At 43.5% G+C, this 17,114-nt stretch overlaps 2 protein-coding genes across 2 annotated transcripts in view; one reads left to right on the forward strand and one right to left on the reverse strand.

Moving 5' to 3' along the window:
- The window catches only part of immp2l (inner mitochondrial membrane peptidase subunit 2), a 151,175-nt gene that overhangs the window by 37,243 nt on the left and 96,818 nt on the right, over positions 1-17,114 (reverse strand). The gene's annotated exons all lie outside the window — the stretch shown is intronic.
- LOC308313840 (leucine-rich repeat neuronal protein 3-like) lies at positions 9,980-13,891 on the forward strand (the record flags this gene model as incomplete). Its single annotated transcript, XM_080761168.1, has 4 exons — positions 9,980-10,867; positions 11,869-12,011; positions 12,590-12,812; positions 12,992-13,891. The coding sequence occupies 4 exons, from the start codon at positions 9,980-9,982 to the stop codon at positions 13,889-13,891; spliced, it is 2,154 nt and encodes a 717-aa protein (XP_080617294.1).

Genomic DNA, 17,114 nt, shown 5'->3' on the forward strand with positions numbered 1-17,114 from the left:
ACGTAGCTAGCATTGCTAATGTGACCAGCACACAGGTTTGTCACTGTCGGTTAAGAAACTTTAGGTATCTCCATATTTTAACTTATTTTTTTCCCATATAACATGCCTTTCCTTGACAAGAGTGTTGCGCAAAAGCAGTGAAACTCGCAATGCGTCACATTGTGTCGCGTTGTGAGCTTGTGGATCTGCTATTACTGGATAAAGTATAGAAAAGTGATTGGTTAACATGTCTATGTCATGTCTATGAATTGATTAAATAGGCCTTATGCAATCAATTCATAGACATGACATAACATAGACATGTTAACCAATCACTTTTAGGGCCTAAATGGAAACAAGACCACAAGGTTAGTGCTATCCCCTTTGGACTAAATGTTTTTACATTTCTGTAAGGCCAAAGTTTCCACCTTAGGTGTCAATTGTATACATTTTGAACCAAGTAAAAGTATTAACATTTTTTTCCCCCAGGTACGTATACAGTATATATGTACGTCGACGCTAGGTGGCGTCATATCCCAAGTCTCTGAAATGTAACAGTTTTGGTTTTGGACATACATACATATATCTGACAGCGATGATATATAGAATTAGAGATCATGTTGGAAATGGCGATGGATTTGTTGTGTAAAGGAAGTATTCGCACATCCACTTAATTCGAGTGCAGGTGCGTTGGACAGTGAAAACTAAAGCAAACATGTTTTTTTTTCCATGAATAAAAAATCTGCACACTGCTCTTATTTAAATTGACAGATGTTTCGGTCATCCGGACCCGGCTCTTGATGAAGACCCATGGATTGAACACCCCAATGCAATCAGAACTGCACTCCCAATCTTCCGCCGTAGTCTGAAAACTCACCTCTTCAGACTCCACCTTAGCCCACAGTACTTGCCGTAGCACTTGCCCTAGCCTCGACGACCTTGCAGGCTTACAAAGGCTAAAATATGTCATTTAGATATCATGTTATGTAGACACATGCCAGGTTATTATTGATCTGACATTCTATAGCATTATATAGTTTATGGTGTTTATAGTGTACATATATTATAATGTTAGATGGATGATAGGTTCCTAGTTTACTTATGGCTATTTCTATTCATTGATTATTTTACCTTGTGTTGTTTTTGCTTACTGTAAATCGCTCTGGATTACGAGCGTCTGCTAAATGCCTAATTTATATGGAGTATGGAGTGTCTTACTGGATGGATTTGCTGTAAAAGGGGAGTATACTGTAGTATAGCTCATTTAGACATAAGAGCACGCCAGTGACACGTGCTTTGGGAGCACACAGAAATGCTTGGCCAGAGTGTAAACTGTGACCCAACCATCTCCATTGGCTGTCTGTTTCCAGAACGTATACATAATAATGTGTATCCGTTAAAACTGCTTTATAAGTAAGAGTTTATAAATAGCTGGATAGATGGCTATATGGCCGTCTTGTGACACTAGTAATATTTTTTTACGTAAATGGAGAAGTTCATTCACATGTCTAACTCACCGTTCTTATATAAAGTGAATGTTTTCTCATGGCAATAAAGTGCTCCTTTCAATTGATATTTCATAAAGAATTATAGGGGGTGTGTGGCTTGCCAAGCATTGGCCGTGGGCTCCCAAATCACGCGTCAGTGACGACTTGCGACTGTTGTGGGTGGGGGGTGTTGTCGTCTAGCAGCTTGTGACAGGAGAACAGGGTGGCTGGGTGTGTGGGGGTCACATGGGCCACTGTCTGGCATGAAAGCACTGTTTAAGCTGCAGACACATTTAATAGTAAATCAATACGAGAGAGACTAAGGGGTGACCGGGGCCCGGGTGTTGCGGGCTGGGGGGAGAAGTACTGTATACTCCAAGACAAATGCCAGAACCAGGGTAAAACAGGTTTCTGAAAAACGTATGTTCCTATATCAGTGGTTCTCCCAAAATGATATGTATTTGGCCGTATTATATATTTTCATAATAATCTAAATCTTTCAATCACTCACCCCGTGGAGCATATTGCATTTGTGGAGAATGTTCTGCTTTTTGTCCCTGAATTCATGAATGCAGACTCCAACCATATCAACCTACCTCAAACCCTAACCTAACCCTAACCGCAATGTCGGTCCGTTGGTGTATCTAATCTGCGTGTGCATCTCTATTTGATGAATTGAAGAAAATAAGGGCTCCAAACTTAACAAGTACAAAAGTACATAGAAGAAATCCTCTTAAAAACTCTCCAGCACTCGGGTTACACAGTGATGAGTTGTTTTGGGATTCTTGGGAGTCCTATTTTTCTTTCAATTCATAAATATTCTCTTCAGTTTTGGATTCTTTTTTCGGGAAAGCTACAAAAACTAAAGATGGAAAAAGTCTCTTCCTGCAGGGTATTAAAATGGATAAAAGAAAAAGGGTCATTTTGAGACTAGATAAATAATCCCATTTACACAGAGGGGAGCAGGTACAATAGAGGCACACACACACACACACACACACACACACACACACACACACACACACACACACACACACACACACACACAATGTCAGAAACATATGTTTCTATGTCAGTGGTTCTCAAACTATTTCATGTCATGTCATTTGGCCGCGGACCCCATCTCAACATATACCCCCAGAAGCAAAGATATGAGTTAAAAACGTTCGCTCTGAAATAATCTATATTAAAAGATTTGCGCCACATTTTTCAAAAATAGCAGATCTACAAGCTCGTAGTGCGGCTACGAGCTTGTAGATATGCAATTTTTCAACAGCTAAAGTTTCAAATAATGGTTAAAGTGGTTCAAAGCTAATGTGACACAGACGCGTACCATGCCTTTAAAGCAGTGGTTTTCAACCCTTTTCAGTAGATATGCTATTTTTCAACAGCTAAAGTTTCAAATAATGGTTAAAGTGGTTCAAAGCTAATGTGACACAGACGCGTACCATGCCTTTAAAGCAGTGGTTTTCAACCCTTTTCATATCAAGGTCCATTATTTATTCAGCATTTGAGCCACGGACCACCATTTGATGAGACTCTCAGATCCAAGACTTTGGTTTATTTTTGTCATCGTTGAAGACTGTGTCCACACACAGTTCCATGCTGTATTGACGTGGTACCATGGGAGAGACAACAGGCACACGTTGATCAAAATAACAATTCCTCTACATTCTCTAATTGTGTAGACTTCTTGTAAATTAACTAAAGTAATGTAGATGTTTTACTCTTGAGAGCATGAAATGAAACCAAATGGATATTTCATTTTACACTCTCAAGAGTTTTTGAGTCGAGAGTTGTTTTACACATTGTCTGCTGTTGACATATACATATACAGTATGTTTTTTTATTAGCCATCTAAGTTTATTATTTTTTAATTGCTGGATTAAATGAAATTAAAGAAAGGCGAGGTCCCTCGTCTTGGCACAGGCGCATCGTGGAGAGAAGAACGAGGTCCCGCGTTCTTGGCTTACTTTGTGCTAAAGGGCTCCTTTCGCTGTAAATAGTCAAAAGCAGCAGCCGTTTTAAAAAGCCTGTACCATGAATGTTTTGTTTTTTTAAACCATAGAGGAACACTACCCGTCCCTAAAGAGTCCTCTTTCTCCTTCACTCAGTATACATTAATAAAGTGCACATACTGTAAGACACAGGGTCAATCCCCCAGATACTGAATGTTAACAACCTACCTGTGGCATAGATGGGCACCAGAATAAAAAGCACATTTATGGCACCCTTCCATACAGGCACTAAGTGAAGCGTGCAGTGCTGTGTTAATGTGTTTCATCATGGGTCCTGGCTCCGTTTCAGACAAGGGCCGATTCATACTCGTATTTTAGAGCCGAATAAAAGTCGGTTCGGCGCTGTAGAGCCTACAATTTGACGTCATTTGAGGTTCGGGGGGGCGGGTACCGTCCTAAAGTCGTCTCTTCGGTGCTACTGAAAATTTCTGACGAGCCGAAATCATTTCGGCACTACAGCGCCGAAACTGCGGTAAAATAGGAGTATGAATCGGCCCTAAGGCTCTTCTCAGAACCTAATTTGGGCCCTGCGCAAGAGGTGGTAAATATTACTAACTGCAGTGGTGGAAAAAGTACTCAAATGGGTTGTCTTGCTGTGTTGTTGTCTAGTATGAGAGTGACGACACTAGCGTTGACTCCCATTGTAACAATACAATGGAGTGTGGAAGTGCTCATTCTATTTCAATGGGACAGTTCAAATGTTTGGAACTATTAGCCCATAGCACCCCGCTTTGTCTCAATGGGATAGTTCCAATGTTTGGAACTATAGCCCATAGCACCCCGCTTTGCGGCGAGATCAATGTGTCTCTCTTCTTCCACTGCTCTGGTTGTACTGCACCAGTGACAGTCGCATGATTTCTCTTTGATGCTGTGTGTTGTACTTATACCAGTGACAGTTGAATGGTTTCTCTGTGTAGCTGTGTTTCTTGTACTACCAGTGACAGTCAAATGGTTTTTCTCTTTGTTGCTATGTTTCTTTTACTACCAGTGACAGTCAAATGGTTTATCTTTGTTGCTATGTTTGCTGTACTGTACCAGTGACAGTAGAATGGTTTCTCTTTGTTGCTATGTTTTCTGTAGTGACAGTAGAACGGTTTCTCTTTGTACTGTACTGGTGTGGCCCCAGCCTGCACCTCACTCCAATGAATAAAATATGGTGGTCTGGGACCACTTTATGAGCTGTCTGCCATATTAGGATGGTAGCAACGTAAGAGCTTTGGCCCTTTGACTCTGACCACCATGAGAAAAAATAAGGCATAAATATTTCACGTTTTGGCCCCTTTTAATCCATTTAGAGGATGTCAATATTCAGCACTATGCCTTTTTTGCAGTTTAAAAACAGCTTATTTTAGCTAGACAGACAGCTTCTGCAGCAGAGCATGTTGGCAGTAATGCCTTACTAAATGTGTTTAGAAACAATTACCAAAAAAATAGAATTCGCTGTTGGAGACTTTTTCAAAGTGCTGCATAAGGAGTGTGTTGTAAGCAGTTGTGGAAGAAGTACTCCAGTAGTATTTTCTTGTTTTACTTAAAAGTAGCAAAATGTACAAACTCTGTTGGAAGTTAAAGAGGTATAAAACACGGCTTTAATTGTTAAAGTATGCTTTTAAATAATTGAAATCCGCATGGTAACAAGTTTTCAAATGATTGTAGGGAAGTACATTTGCCTCTGAGCTGTAGTGCGTTCCAATTATTAAGATTAAGAAAAGTAAATACTTAAAGGACAACTATGTTTTTGTTTTTCAACCTACTGTTTCAACCTGCTGTTTTAGGTTGTTATTAGAGAAAGTAAAAGATGAGTGTTATTTTTCTTTGTTTTAATTTGCTGCTTTCTTTCGTTTTAGCAATTTGAGCAATTTTTCACAGGGGGGCTAGTAGGACTTATATCTATCTATAAATGCACCAAGTGTCTGTCTGTCTGTCTGTCTGTCTGTCTGTCTGTCTAACTCGAGAACCGGTTGTCCAGAACCTCCCCAAAAAGGCCTCTGCCCGGGCTCTAGACCGGGCCACTGCCCAGGGTCCATATATGCAGAGAACAGCACTGCAGTGTCTGCACGGTTTGCACTGCAGGCCTCAACTCAAATCCCTAACTCCTCCCGGTCGAGACTCTCAACTGCTTTAGCTATTAACCAAACATTTCCTGAGTGTCTGACTCCTGGCCTTCCAATCAGACAGCTTATACAGAACAAGGACTTTTTTTCTTCCTCTGTGTGTGCATGTGTGCATGTGTGCGTGTGAGAGTGCGTGCATGTGTGCGTGGTCTGATTTCATTAGCAGAAAGCACTCAAACTGAAAGATCCTATCCCATTAAGAATTATAACGGACGCTGTCGGGCAGAAACCTCATAGCTTGAGCGGTCCAGGCACCTAGGCCGGTAAATCCAGCCTGACAGCGTGTCGCGGGTTCGAGCCCCGAGCCTGTAGCCTACCGTACATCGGCCTTTGCCGCATGTCTTCACCCCATCTCCCCCTTTTTTGTCCAAACACTACTGTACCCTATCAATAAAGGCAAAAGCCAAAAGAAATATCTTAAAAAAAAAAAAAACCTCATATCTCCATATTGTAACGTTTTGTGTTGTTTCGTAAATTAGCGCCCTACTTGATCATACTACAGTGTCACACAAAGGCATCAAACGTAGCAGATCCACAAGTTGGAAACATCGCAACGGTCGCATTTTGAGATCTTGTACAGATTCTGCTACTTTAGCCGTTTTTAAATTTGAATTCTGAAAGGTAACAGCTCACAATGCTAGATTGTATGGTATAGAATCTATACCATACAATCTAGCATTGTGAGCTGTTACCACTATCTATACTATAGATCGTGTGGCCTTATTGGCCCTGCACCCACTGTCGAGGTGTGTGTAAATAGGATGCTCTGACATTGTTGAACTTGTAAAAACACCTGGCATCGTGTTCATGACATCACCAAGATGATGTTTTCTAAAAGATAGCATTAACGTCGGCAAAAGATATTCCTACCGGCCAGATGCAAACAACGCCATGCAACGCGGCTGAGCGCCAGGCGTTCTCCTAACCACTCGGCTATATCAGGTCGCTCCAGGAAGAGAGAGATTCAATACATGAGCTCATCTCAGTCTCTGTGGACAGACGGCATGCATTCTCTGCTGCTGCATCGAGTTTAAATCCAAATGATGCCACCATAATGGCATACTTGTTATTCTCTTTTTCTTTCTTAAACCTAAATACGCTCTTTAAGTCTACAGCCTCTATTTCTATAGGAAATCAACACAGTGTGGCTCCTGTATACATCATTATGTAAACCTAAATGTTAATTCAACCTGGCAAAGTGTAGAAGTTTGGATGAAAGAAATAACTTTAGGAAGCACTCTTATGGGGCCATTAGAAAAACAAATGTGTACTTAACTCTCTGTGTTGTACTGTGTTAAATGAGATGCGCAGCACGAGAAGGACTGCACAGAGCAGCCATTAAGTTGATAGTAGTATAGATGCAATGTTAACACACTTAAATAAAGACAATTAACCAATTCAAACAATAAAACAAACAAACAAAACAAAACATCTAGATTCATTTGGTATTGTTTGTCACAGAGCAGCTTTTATATGAGATTTGACACAGATGGCAGAGAGAGAGAGCGAGAGAGAGAGAGAGAGAGAGAGAGAGAGAGAGAGAGAGAAAGAGAGGACATCGAGAGAGGAGAGAGAGAGAGAGAGAGAGAGAGAGAGAGAGCACTCTGATCATCAGTTGTTCTCTGTCTCTGCGAGTACACTGTGTACTTGTTTTATTTTTTTGTTATATTTAATTTTTATATCGTCTGTCAAAAACGTATCAGATCTTCATCAATATCTGTAGTTCTGCTACTTTTGATGCTTTTCTGTGATGCTGTAGTGTGATAAAGTGGCGTTAATTTACAAAAAAAACAAAAACACAAAAAGTTAAAATATGGAGCCAAGAGGTTTCTGTCCCGAGTCCCGACAGCTACGATCTGCAACTGGGTGACTTAACCTTTTAACTTGGCCTGGTCTGTCTGTCTGTCTGTCTGTCTGTGCACATCGACTGCCAGCCATGAACGTTGAACGAGTTAATAATACATGCAGGAGGTGACACCCTGTATCTGGTCTTCATCAGCAGTGTGTTTCTCGTCACGCTGACGGCTTCATCCGCCTCTACACACCAAGCTGCTGTCTAGGCCTACACGTCAATGTGTGCCGTCGACACTGAGAAAACAACCCCAGCACGCACACACCTGTCACCTGAAGAAAACAACTCTGATTCAATTCCTCATAAATAATCAAGTGCTGAGATTACCTGGGGCTACGAACACAACACTAACACCTTAACTCTGACTTGCCTATATGTCCGGGGGAAAACATCTACATCGTGCCACGACTGGTGCCTCTCGTGGCTCAGAAAAACAGAATAACGACAAAACACCTGGCACTTAACACCATCATTTCGGTCATGTAACATCACATGTCGGTCATGTGCCCGAGACGGAGATTGATAATCTCCGTCAAATTAGTGCTATGAAAACTGATCGCATCGTTCTACAGCCTAGAGGCGCTTGCTGACGATGGGCACATTTTATTAATGGATTAAATAGGCCGGGCCCTCAAGGTGTTAATTAGCCCTCAGCCCCCCATTTAATTTCTATCTCTGAGACCCCAATTTATATTGTGAAATCAATGTTAATTGTACAGACCCATGAGGGTCCATTTGGTTCCTAATTATGTTCCTAATTACCTAATTATCATTTAGCTGGGGACCCCCTGGAACACTCAAGGACCCCTAGGGGTCCCCGGACCCCACTTTGGGAACCACTGCCTTAATCCCTTTTGACCTGATTCTACAAAATGTCTTCAAATTCGTGATCGATATTTCATTTAAAAAATTAGGTTATTATTGGCCTCTGACCCCCCACATCTGAAAATGTGTTGTTTCAGGGACCAGAAGCAAAGATTCGAGTTAAAACATGTTCATGATTTTTCTAAAATAGCAGATCTACAAGCTCGCAGCGCAGCCCTCAAATGTTCAAATAACGGTTAAAGTGGTTATAAGCTAAAAAAAAAAAGCTATAAGGTGACACAGACTAAATGGATTAACCTCTTATTTTGAATACTATTCAAATGTCCCTCTACAACGTGTCTTAATACCTTAATGCCGTGGTGTTTTATGTAAAGCACTCTGAATGGCCCTGGTGGTGATGTTGAAACTGGGCTGTACAAATAAACCTGCCTTGAAAAGCTTTTACTGCAGTCAGTGCAGTCCCACCACTTTCCTTTTTTACTGCCGGGGGCAGAATGTGGAGGGCTGTGCGAGGAAGACTGCCTCTGAGACTCTCCCTCTCTCTCTCTCTCTCCCCCCCTCTCTCTCTCTCCCCCTTTCTCTCTCTCTAGCCTTATATTTCCATCAGGGTATATAAGGCTGAAGTGGTTAATGTATGTTTTGTAAAAAAAGAAAAAAGAAAAATCTACAAAGTAACTATAGTAAGTAACCAAAGTTTTCATATCAAGAGTAAAAGTACACTATTTGGATCCAAGATGTATTGGATATTTGAAAGTACAAATACCTCAGGAATTGTACTCAATTACAGTACTTACAAGTAAATGTACTTAGTTACTTTCCACCACTGCTCAAAGGTCCCATTCTTAGCAAAAGGCCTTCCAACTAATACACAGTATACCTTTAAAAAGAGAGGTCAATCCATTTCAAAGGTGAAGGAAAAACGCATTAAATTCCTGAGCCTGAACAGCTCTCAAAATCCCCAACACAACTCTATCAGTCAATAATGTCATATTATATTGCAGACAGTAGTGGTCCACAAAGTGGGTCCTTGAGGAGGGGGTCCCAGGCCGGGGGCCACCAGAGAAATGTGTTAATAGTGTCACAGTCGGTTTCACCACTTCCACGTTCCTTAAACCTTTTACAAATAAATACAAATCTCGATATGCTAGGGGTCTCTGGCTTAATATATTTGATCAATTCAGGAGTCTTTTACGTGAAAATGTTTGAGAAACACTGCTATATAAAGCTTTCTCTCTCTCTCCATCTCCTCCAGGTGGAAACTGACACCAGAGCCAAGCAGCAGTAGAGGATAATCTAACAACGGCGATGGCAGACAGAGCGATCCGTCCCCGTCAGCCCAAGCCGCAGCAGCAGCAGTGTCCCCGTTCCTCCCGCGTTCCCGCTCCGCCGCTCCACGGAGCCGCTCCCTGAAGGATACCACTGACCTTCACCAGCACCACACCCAACCTGGCACGCACACGCTAAACGCTCTGCCAAGAACCCGGGCACAAGCAGAGAGAGAGAGAGATAGAGGGAGAGGGAGAGGGGGCCAGCGCATCCAGGGGGGACCGGCAGGGGCCGTCCGTCAGCAGAAAATACACGCTCCGTCTCCGACGCTGCACAGTAACAAATGAGCTGTTGTTTGTGAAGTTTTAACGGCGCCGTGTGACAACCGACTCAGCGAGGACCAATTACTATAGCTAAGGGAATTCGAGGAACACCCCCAAGATGAAGGAGACGACGGCAGCGCTTGTGGCGTGTTTGTTAGCGGAGCTGGCGCTGAGCACCTTTGTTCTGGCCTCCGAGGAGGAGGGGGGCGAGGGGGTGAGGGGGGCCCGTTGCCCGGCGTCATGCCGATGCGAGACTCGGCCCTGGTTCTCGCCCAGCTCGGCGTACGCGGAAGCCGCCACCGTGGACTGCAACGACCTGGGCCTCTCCGCCGTCCCGCCCAGACTCCCCTCGGACACACAGGTGCTCCTGCTGCAGACCAACAACATCGTTCACGTCCAGAAGGCTTTGGATTACTTGGCCAACATCACCGAAATCGACCTGTCCCAGAATAACATTTCGTCGCTGCGTGGCGTCCACCTGGGGCCTCTTCCGCGGCTGCTGTCGCTGCACATGGAGGAGAACTGGGTTCGGGTGCTGCCCGAGGGCTGCCTGCCGGCTCTGCCCAACCTCCAGGAGTTCTACATCAACCACAACCTCATCTCCTCCATCAGCCCCGGAGCCTTCCGCGGGCTGGCCAGGCTCCTGCGACTCCACCTGAACTCCAACCGGCTGAGCAGCATCGACGGCCGGTGGTTCGCGCCCCTCCCCGACCTGGAGATCCTGATGATCGGGGAGAACCCCGTGGTCCGGCTGGCGGACATGAACTTCAGGTTTCTAGTCAACCTCCGCAGTCTTGTGCTGGCCAGGATGAACCTGACGGAGATCCCGGACAAGGCGCTGGTGGGTCTGGAGAACCTGGAGAGCATCTCGTTCTTTGACAACCTGTTGGACGGGGTGCCCCGGGCCGCCCTGCAAACAGCCCGCAACCTGAAGTTCCTGGATCTGAATAAGAACCCCGTCCAGAGGATTCAGAGGGGCGACTTTATGGACATGCTCCATCTGAAGGTACTTTTATACTTTACTCCTGTATGTCCTTCATTTTCTCCACTACATCTCAAAGGCAAATATTGAACTGTTTAGTCCAGTGGTTACCAAACCTTTTCATGTCAAGGACCCCCAGAATTACACTAATTAGCCCGCAGACCCCCATTAGAATCTTTACAGCTCTAGCAGTGATTTTCAACTATTTTCATTTCAAGGACCCCCCCAGTTTGATATGCAACAGGCTACAGACTCCCATTTAATGGCATTTCTATCTCTGAAACCCCAATTTATATTGTAAAATCAAGTGTACAAATGGAACAAAATGGACACCGATGGCAGCAGAAACCATGCAAGGCACAAACGGGTCCATTTTGTTCCATTTGTTGCTCCTGATGTGCTGGTTTGTGCCTTGCATGGTTTCTGCTGCCATCGGTGTGTGAATGTAATGCACAATCTATGTAAAGCGCCTTGGATAAAGGCGCCACATCAATGAACCATTTACCATTTACAGACCCATAAGGGTCCATTTGGTTCCTAACTATCATTTAGCTCTGGGAACCACTGGTTTAGTCCACTACAATTATTTGAAAACTTTAGTTACGAGTAATTTACTTGTAAATATTTAGTAGTCTTTACATATACAAGCTCACTTTGCGACACGTTGTGAGCTTGTATATATCTGCTATTTTAGAAATCTTTTGACATAATTATTACATTCTGTATGCCATTTTTATGCCAATCCTTTCTACTTAAAAAGGGAGTTTTATATGTTTATTTTTGCCTAAATGATCACATGACCCATTTCCCACCTATCTGCATCTATTGGTCCTCCTCACTAATGCTCTGAGACAGACTGAGCAGACAGAAATGGTGGCATCTTCTAATGACCATTAGTGAGGACCGGTTATATGAAGATATGCTTGAAAATTGGTCCAAGTGGTTCTTTGATGTTTTATGAAAAGCACATTGAATTGCCTGTGCTACTACACAAATCAACTTGCCTTGCCTTGCCTTGCCTAAAGGAGCTGGGCATCAACAGCATGCCAGAGCTGGTGTCCATCGACGGCTTTGCCCTGAACAATCTGCCAGAACTGACCAAGATCGAGGCTACCAACAACCCCAAGCTGTCCTACATCCACCCCAAGGCCTTCCACAAGTTGCCCAGGTTGGTAGGGACGCATGCAGGGCAGAGTTCTGCTCTGGTTTTGGTCAATATTAAGTAGTTCCGGTCATTTTGTGGTGGGCACAGGGGCCATGCAGTAAAAGTAATAATATTAATTCACAAAAATAACAACTAAAACATTTGCACAACTTTTGTTCAACTTTGACCCCGCTATCACATGCATGGAACAATGTTTTGGGCGTATAGTGATATGGACACAAAAAACATAGTTCCTTGTGATAGAGGGTTCAAAAATAAACTACTTAATATGTCACCAAAACCAGAGCAGAACTCCCACCACGGCACTCTGGCAATCAATTAATAAAGTTGCATCCACTATAGTAACGGCAAGTATTTCATACAACTTAAAAAATTGTGAACTATCCCTTTAGCCTGATGACTGAAAAAGTCTAATATCTCCCCCGGTCCAAAAGGATATCCCTTTGGTCTATGTTCGAATCCCAGGCGTTACACCTACAAACACATTGGTGAAGAAATGTATTGGTAAGGAATGTATTCTTAGATTGGACTGATAATATTCCCTGTGACTATATATATGTCATATCGTTCCACTCCTCCAGGCTGGAGACCCTGATGCTGAACAGCAACGCTCTGAGCGCGCTCCACCGCAGCACGGTGGACTCTCTGCCCAACCTGCGCGAGGTGAGCCTGCACAGCAACCCCATCCACTGCGACTGCGTGGTGCGCTGGATCAACATGAACCGCACCGCGCTGCGCTTCATGGAGCCGCACGCGCTCTACTGCGCCGAGCCGCCAGAGTACCAGGGACAGCATGTCCGCCAGGTATTCCAAGTTTATATGTACAAGTGTGCATACGCCGGTCAGTATAAAAACTATTATCGTTATATAGCTATTTTATACTTAATGGGTGTCAAAAATAGCAGATCTACAAGCTCACACTGTCGGGTTGTGACGCATTATTATTATGCATGATTAAGTGGTGCACCCCTCTGTACCACCAGGTGCACTTCCGGGAGATGACGGAGATCTGCGTTCCCCTGATCTCTCCCGGAAGCCTCCCCGATCGGGTCTCGGCCGACAGAGGGGGATCGGTGACGCTGCACTGCCGTGCCTTCGGAGAGCCCGAGCCGGAGATCTACTGGGTCACCCCTTCGGGTGACCGCGTCCTTCCCGACACCCTGTCCGACAAGTACTACATGCACCCGGAGGGCACGTTCGACATCTCCGACGCCAGTGAGCGCGAGGCCGGCCTGTACACTTGCGTGGCACACAACCTCGTCGGAGCTGACCTCAAGACCGTGTCAGTGACGGTGGACGGCTACTTCCCCGACACCTCCAATCGGTCTTTACGCGTTCACGTTCAATCCGTCCAAACTCATTCCGTCATGGTGTATTGGGAGAGTCCGGGCGGTTTGGTGTCGCGGCTAAAATGGCACGCGGTGACGACCGAGCTACGGCCGTCCTCCACAGCGTTCACGGCCAGGGTTCCGTCCGATGTGAAGGAATATCACCTGATGCACCTGGAGCCCGCCACGCCGTACCGGGTGTGCGTGGAGGCTGCAGGGGCTCCGTGGCGACGCAACAGGGACTGCATCAATGTCACCACGAGGGGACTGCCACCACCGCCGCCCGACGAGAACGCGCAGACGTGGGACGCGCTGGTCGTAGCCGCCTGGGCGGCGCTTTGCGTCGCTGTCGCCGTGGCTTGTTCTGTCATCTCCGCGTCTCTTTACAGCCACCTGTTCTACCGGAAATGGATGGTTGGTGGTGAACAGGCCGAGGCGCTGCTGGGCCCGGACAAGGATGACAGTTCCCCTTCCCCCTCTCTTTTGGAAGCGTGTGCATCGTCCAGTGTGAAGGTGAGAGCCACGCTAATAGACTTACAGGACGACACCATATGAGGGATGTGTCCTTGGGCCGCGGGCACTTTGGATGAGGGCTTTGGATTACAGACGGCGGCGAGTGATGGACTGTAAACTGGACAATGTAATTTAAGTGTCCTCTTTCCTTCTGACATTGGGACAGGGTTGCAGGGAACGGTTCCGGAGCTTAGCAGGGAGACAAATTCATACATATTTACATAGCCGGGAAAGAGAGAGAGAGAGAGAGAGATATATATAAAATGGTATAAAATGACTCTTTTTCGGCTACAAGAACTAAGTGAACCATGGTGGGCCGTGAAATGTTCAGGATTCGTTTCCATATACACTACGGCTGGGTTTCAGATAAGGTTCTCAGAATCTAAGTTGGGTCCCTGCTCATGAGGGTTAGTATACTAACTTACCCTGCAGTTCTTCGAACCCGGAACTCAGAGCTTTTACTTTCAAATGTTTTTTTCTCGAAAATAGCTGATCTATACGAGCTCTGCAGAGCGTCACATTGTGAAGCGTTGTGAGCTTGTAGATCAGGTAATTTTCACTAGCACCTCCTGGTTCTGGATATTATCGTCTCTGTCGGGTGGACACCAAAACTGTTTAGTTGTCAGGATTATAATTCAAAATGATCCTATTGAGGTAATTGTTTATCCACCAAAATCACAAAGGCTAATTTAATTTGACCGTTGAATAAGTTGGATGTGTCCAAAAAACATAGTTATGGAGATAACTGTTTAAAACAGTTGTTTTAAACCAGTGGTACGGGGACCCCCTTGAGGGGGGACGAAAACCAAAGCCTAAAACTAAACCAAATGGACCGTAACGGGTCCATTTGGTTTCGTTTTACACTCAAAGGAGTAGAATTATTGTTAAACATCTGCATTACTTAATTTACAAGAAGTCTACACAATTAGACAATGTAGAATAATTGTTATTTGTGATCGTTTGCCTATGGTACCACGTTAATACAGCATGGAATTGTGGACAAAATCGTATCCAACGATAACAAAATGTTGGTCCATCCGTGTTGGTCCATCCATCTCAAATGCCCAATAATAGATTACTGTCAGCTAGGAGGTGTCTGCCCGACAGCAACGATACAATGTAAACAAGCAAAACAAACTGTCACACTTCAGGTGGTAAAGAGTCATTTGTGCAGTGCTATAGCAGAAAAAAGCACAGAGTTGTCTCTGCTTGACCTTGGCTTCACCTCGTGAAGACGTCCCATAATATGATGTCCCACAACAACTCCTTTTTTCTGTGCTGTGTAATATTAAAGGAATAGCGTGTAACTTTGCCCTGTGTTTACATAACAAAACAATACATGTTTTACCAATCATTTCCCTCTATAGCAGCAGTCCAGGCACGCCCAACTTTGTCTTTGGTTGCTGAGCATGCGTGCTTCACGTGCCCTCAACATATTACGTCAAATTATTAAGTTGGGTGTCTTGCGCGATTTCACATTGGCCATGTTGACCATAGTCTATTCTGTTCATACTGTAACTCACCTTTTGTTTTGTACCTACAAGTCAGTGGCGCGCACAGATAGACACTATAGGGGTTGCTAGAGCACCACCTGCCCTTGCCCTCTGGACAGCAATGTGCCCATTTGAAAAATAAATAAAAAGAAAGTGTACAGTATGTGGACCATGGTGACATTGATCAATTATTGATATAAAAAAGCTTCTAATATATTATTTATGCCCCGAAATCTATAAATCTCACACCATTAAGGCATGAGCGGCCGGGTTCCACGCACTCCACAAGGTGCCCTTTTTTCACTTGAGCACTCGCCCCTCTAAATGTCTGTGGACGCCACTGCTACAAGTAGCAGTTAAATATTTGCTTAACAAAACATACGTTCCATATCCCATATGCAACGATGCAAATTTGACAAGACTGAGATTGTTTGTGGCCCTTTACATTATGTTTGTGTGCATACGTGTGCTAATGAGTACCGTTTAAGTGTTGATCTAGTTTTACTCGACTAAAATATATTGATTGATTGGTTGATTGATTGATTATTTAAGTGTCATGCTTCCGAAGAAGCCCAGCCCATATGGACTTACAGGACACTTTTTACAGTTTACATAAACAATTACAATAAACCGACATGACGGTTTGCAAACAATGATGAAGTCAATACTAAACTGACTAATACACTCCAGATCCAGATTACATAATATACAATATAAAATAAAATACACATTAGGCCTGTGACAGGAGACATGTACCTACTTGAAGAGCTGGGATTGTCTTCTACTCCAGGCTCTAGAAACAAACTGGGCTGTCCTAAATACTTCATTATTAAATAACCAGTCTAACTTCTGTCCATCATCTTCCCAGAATATATATATTTTGGTGGTGACTTTAATGATGGCCTCATAATGCCTGATTTGACACGTGGGTGCACTCTGAAAATAGCAGATCTACAATTGCACAATGCTTCGCAGCATTGTGAGCTTGTAGATCTGTTATTCTCAGAGTGCAACCAAGCATAAAATGACTTTTCTTTTAGTTCTATACTGGATCTCTTCTCCACTAGTCCCTCCACATCATTTTAGTCTAGTTTTTAGTTGATGAAATTGTCAATATATTTAGTCTCAGTTTTAGTCATAGCTTGGTTTTTATTTAGTTTAGTGAAAAAGGCAAACATTTTTCGTCATTGTTTCAGTCAACAAAGTCAACACAGGGCAAAGTTACAGTATGTATTTTAAGAGGTCCTGAGCAGGCTAGGGGTATACTTGTAGAGTTTATAATGGCAAAAAAAGTTCAAATAGTTAGTCTAGTGTACAATAAAATGGACTATAATGTAAAATTTAAATTTATGAACAAAATACATTTTTTCAATAAAAACAAATGTGTGGTGTCTCATGACTATAGAATCTTCTCTCTTGGAATTTTAAACTTGTAAAAAAAATGTTGTTATAAAACCAAATATGAGTCTCAGAAATGTCTCTGCACCAGCGTCTAAAGTGGTTCCCAAACGTTTTAGCTTAAGACCCAAAAGAGAAACAATTCATCACTTCGCTCTATATTGCGAGCCTGTATATCGGCTATTTTCACTATACTTCTTAAATTGTTTTTTAATTTATGGAATTTCTTAGATTTTACTTTGTTTTCTTCATGAATTTACTGAAAGAAAACATTGCATTTTGTGGAATCAAAATGTTGTTTTTTTTGGGGAATGTTTTTGAAAATGTTTTGAAATAGTAATAAAACCAAAATGTGGTAAATAAAACAAAGGGAC

The sequence above is a fragment of the Protomyctophum bolini genome (assembly GCF_963924005.1).
Source record: "Protomyctophum bolini genome assembly, chromosome: 4".
Classification (NCBI taxonomy): Eukaryota; Metazoa; Chordata; class Actinopteri; order Myctophiformes; family Myctophidae; genus Protomyctophum; species Protomyctophum bolini.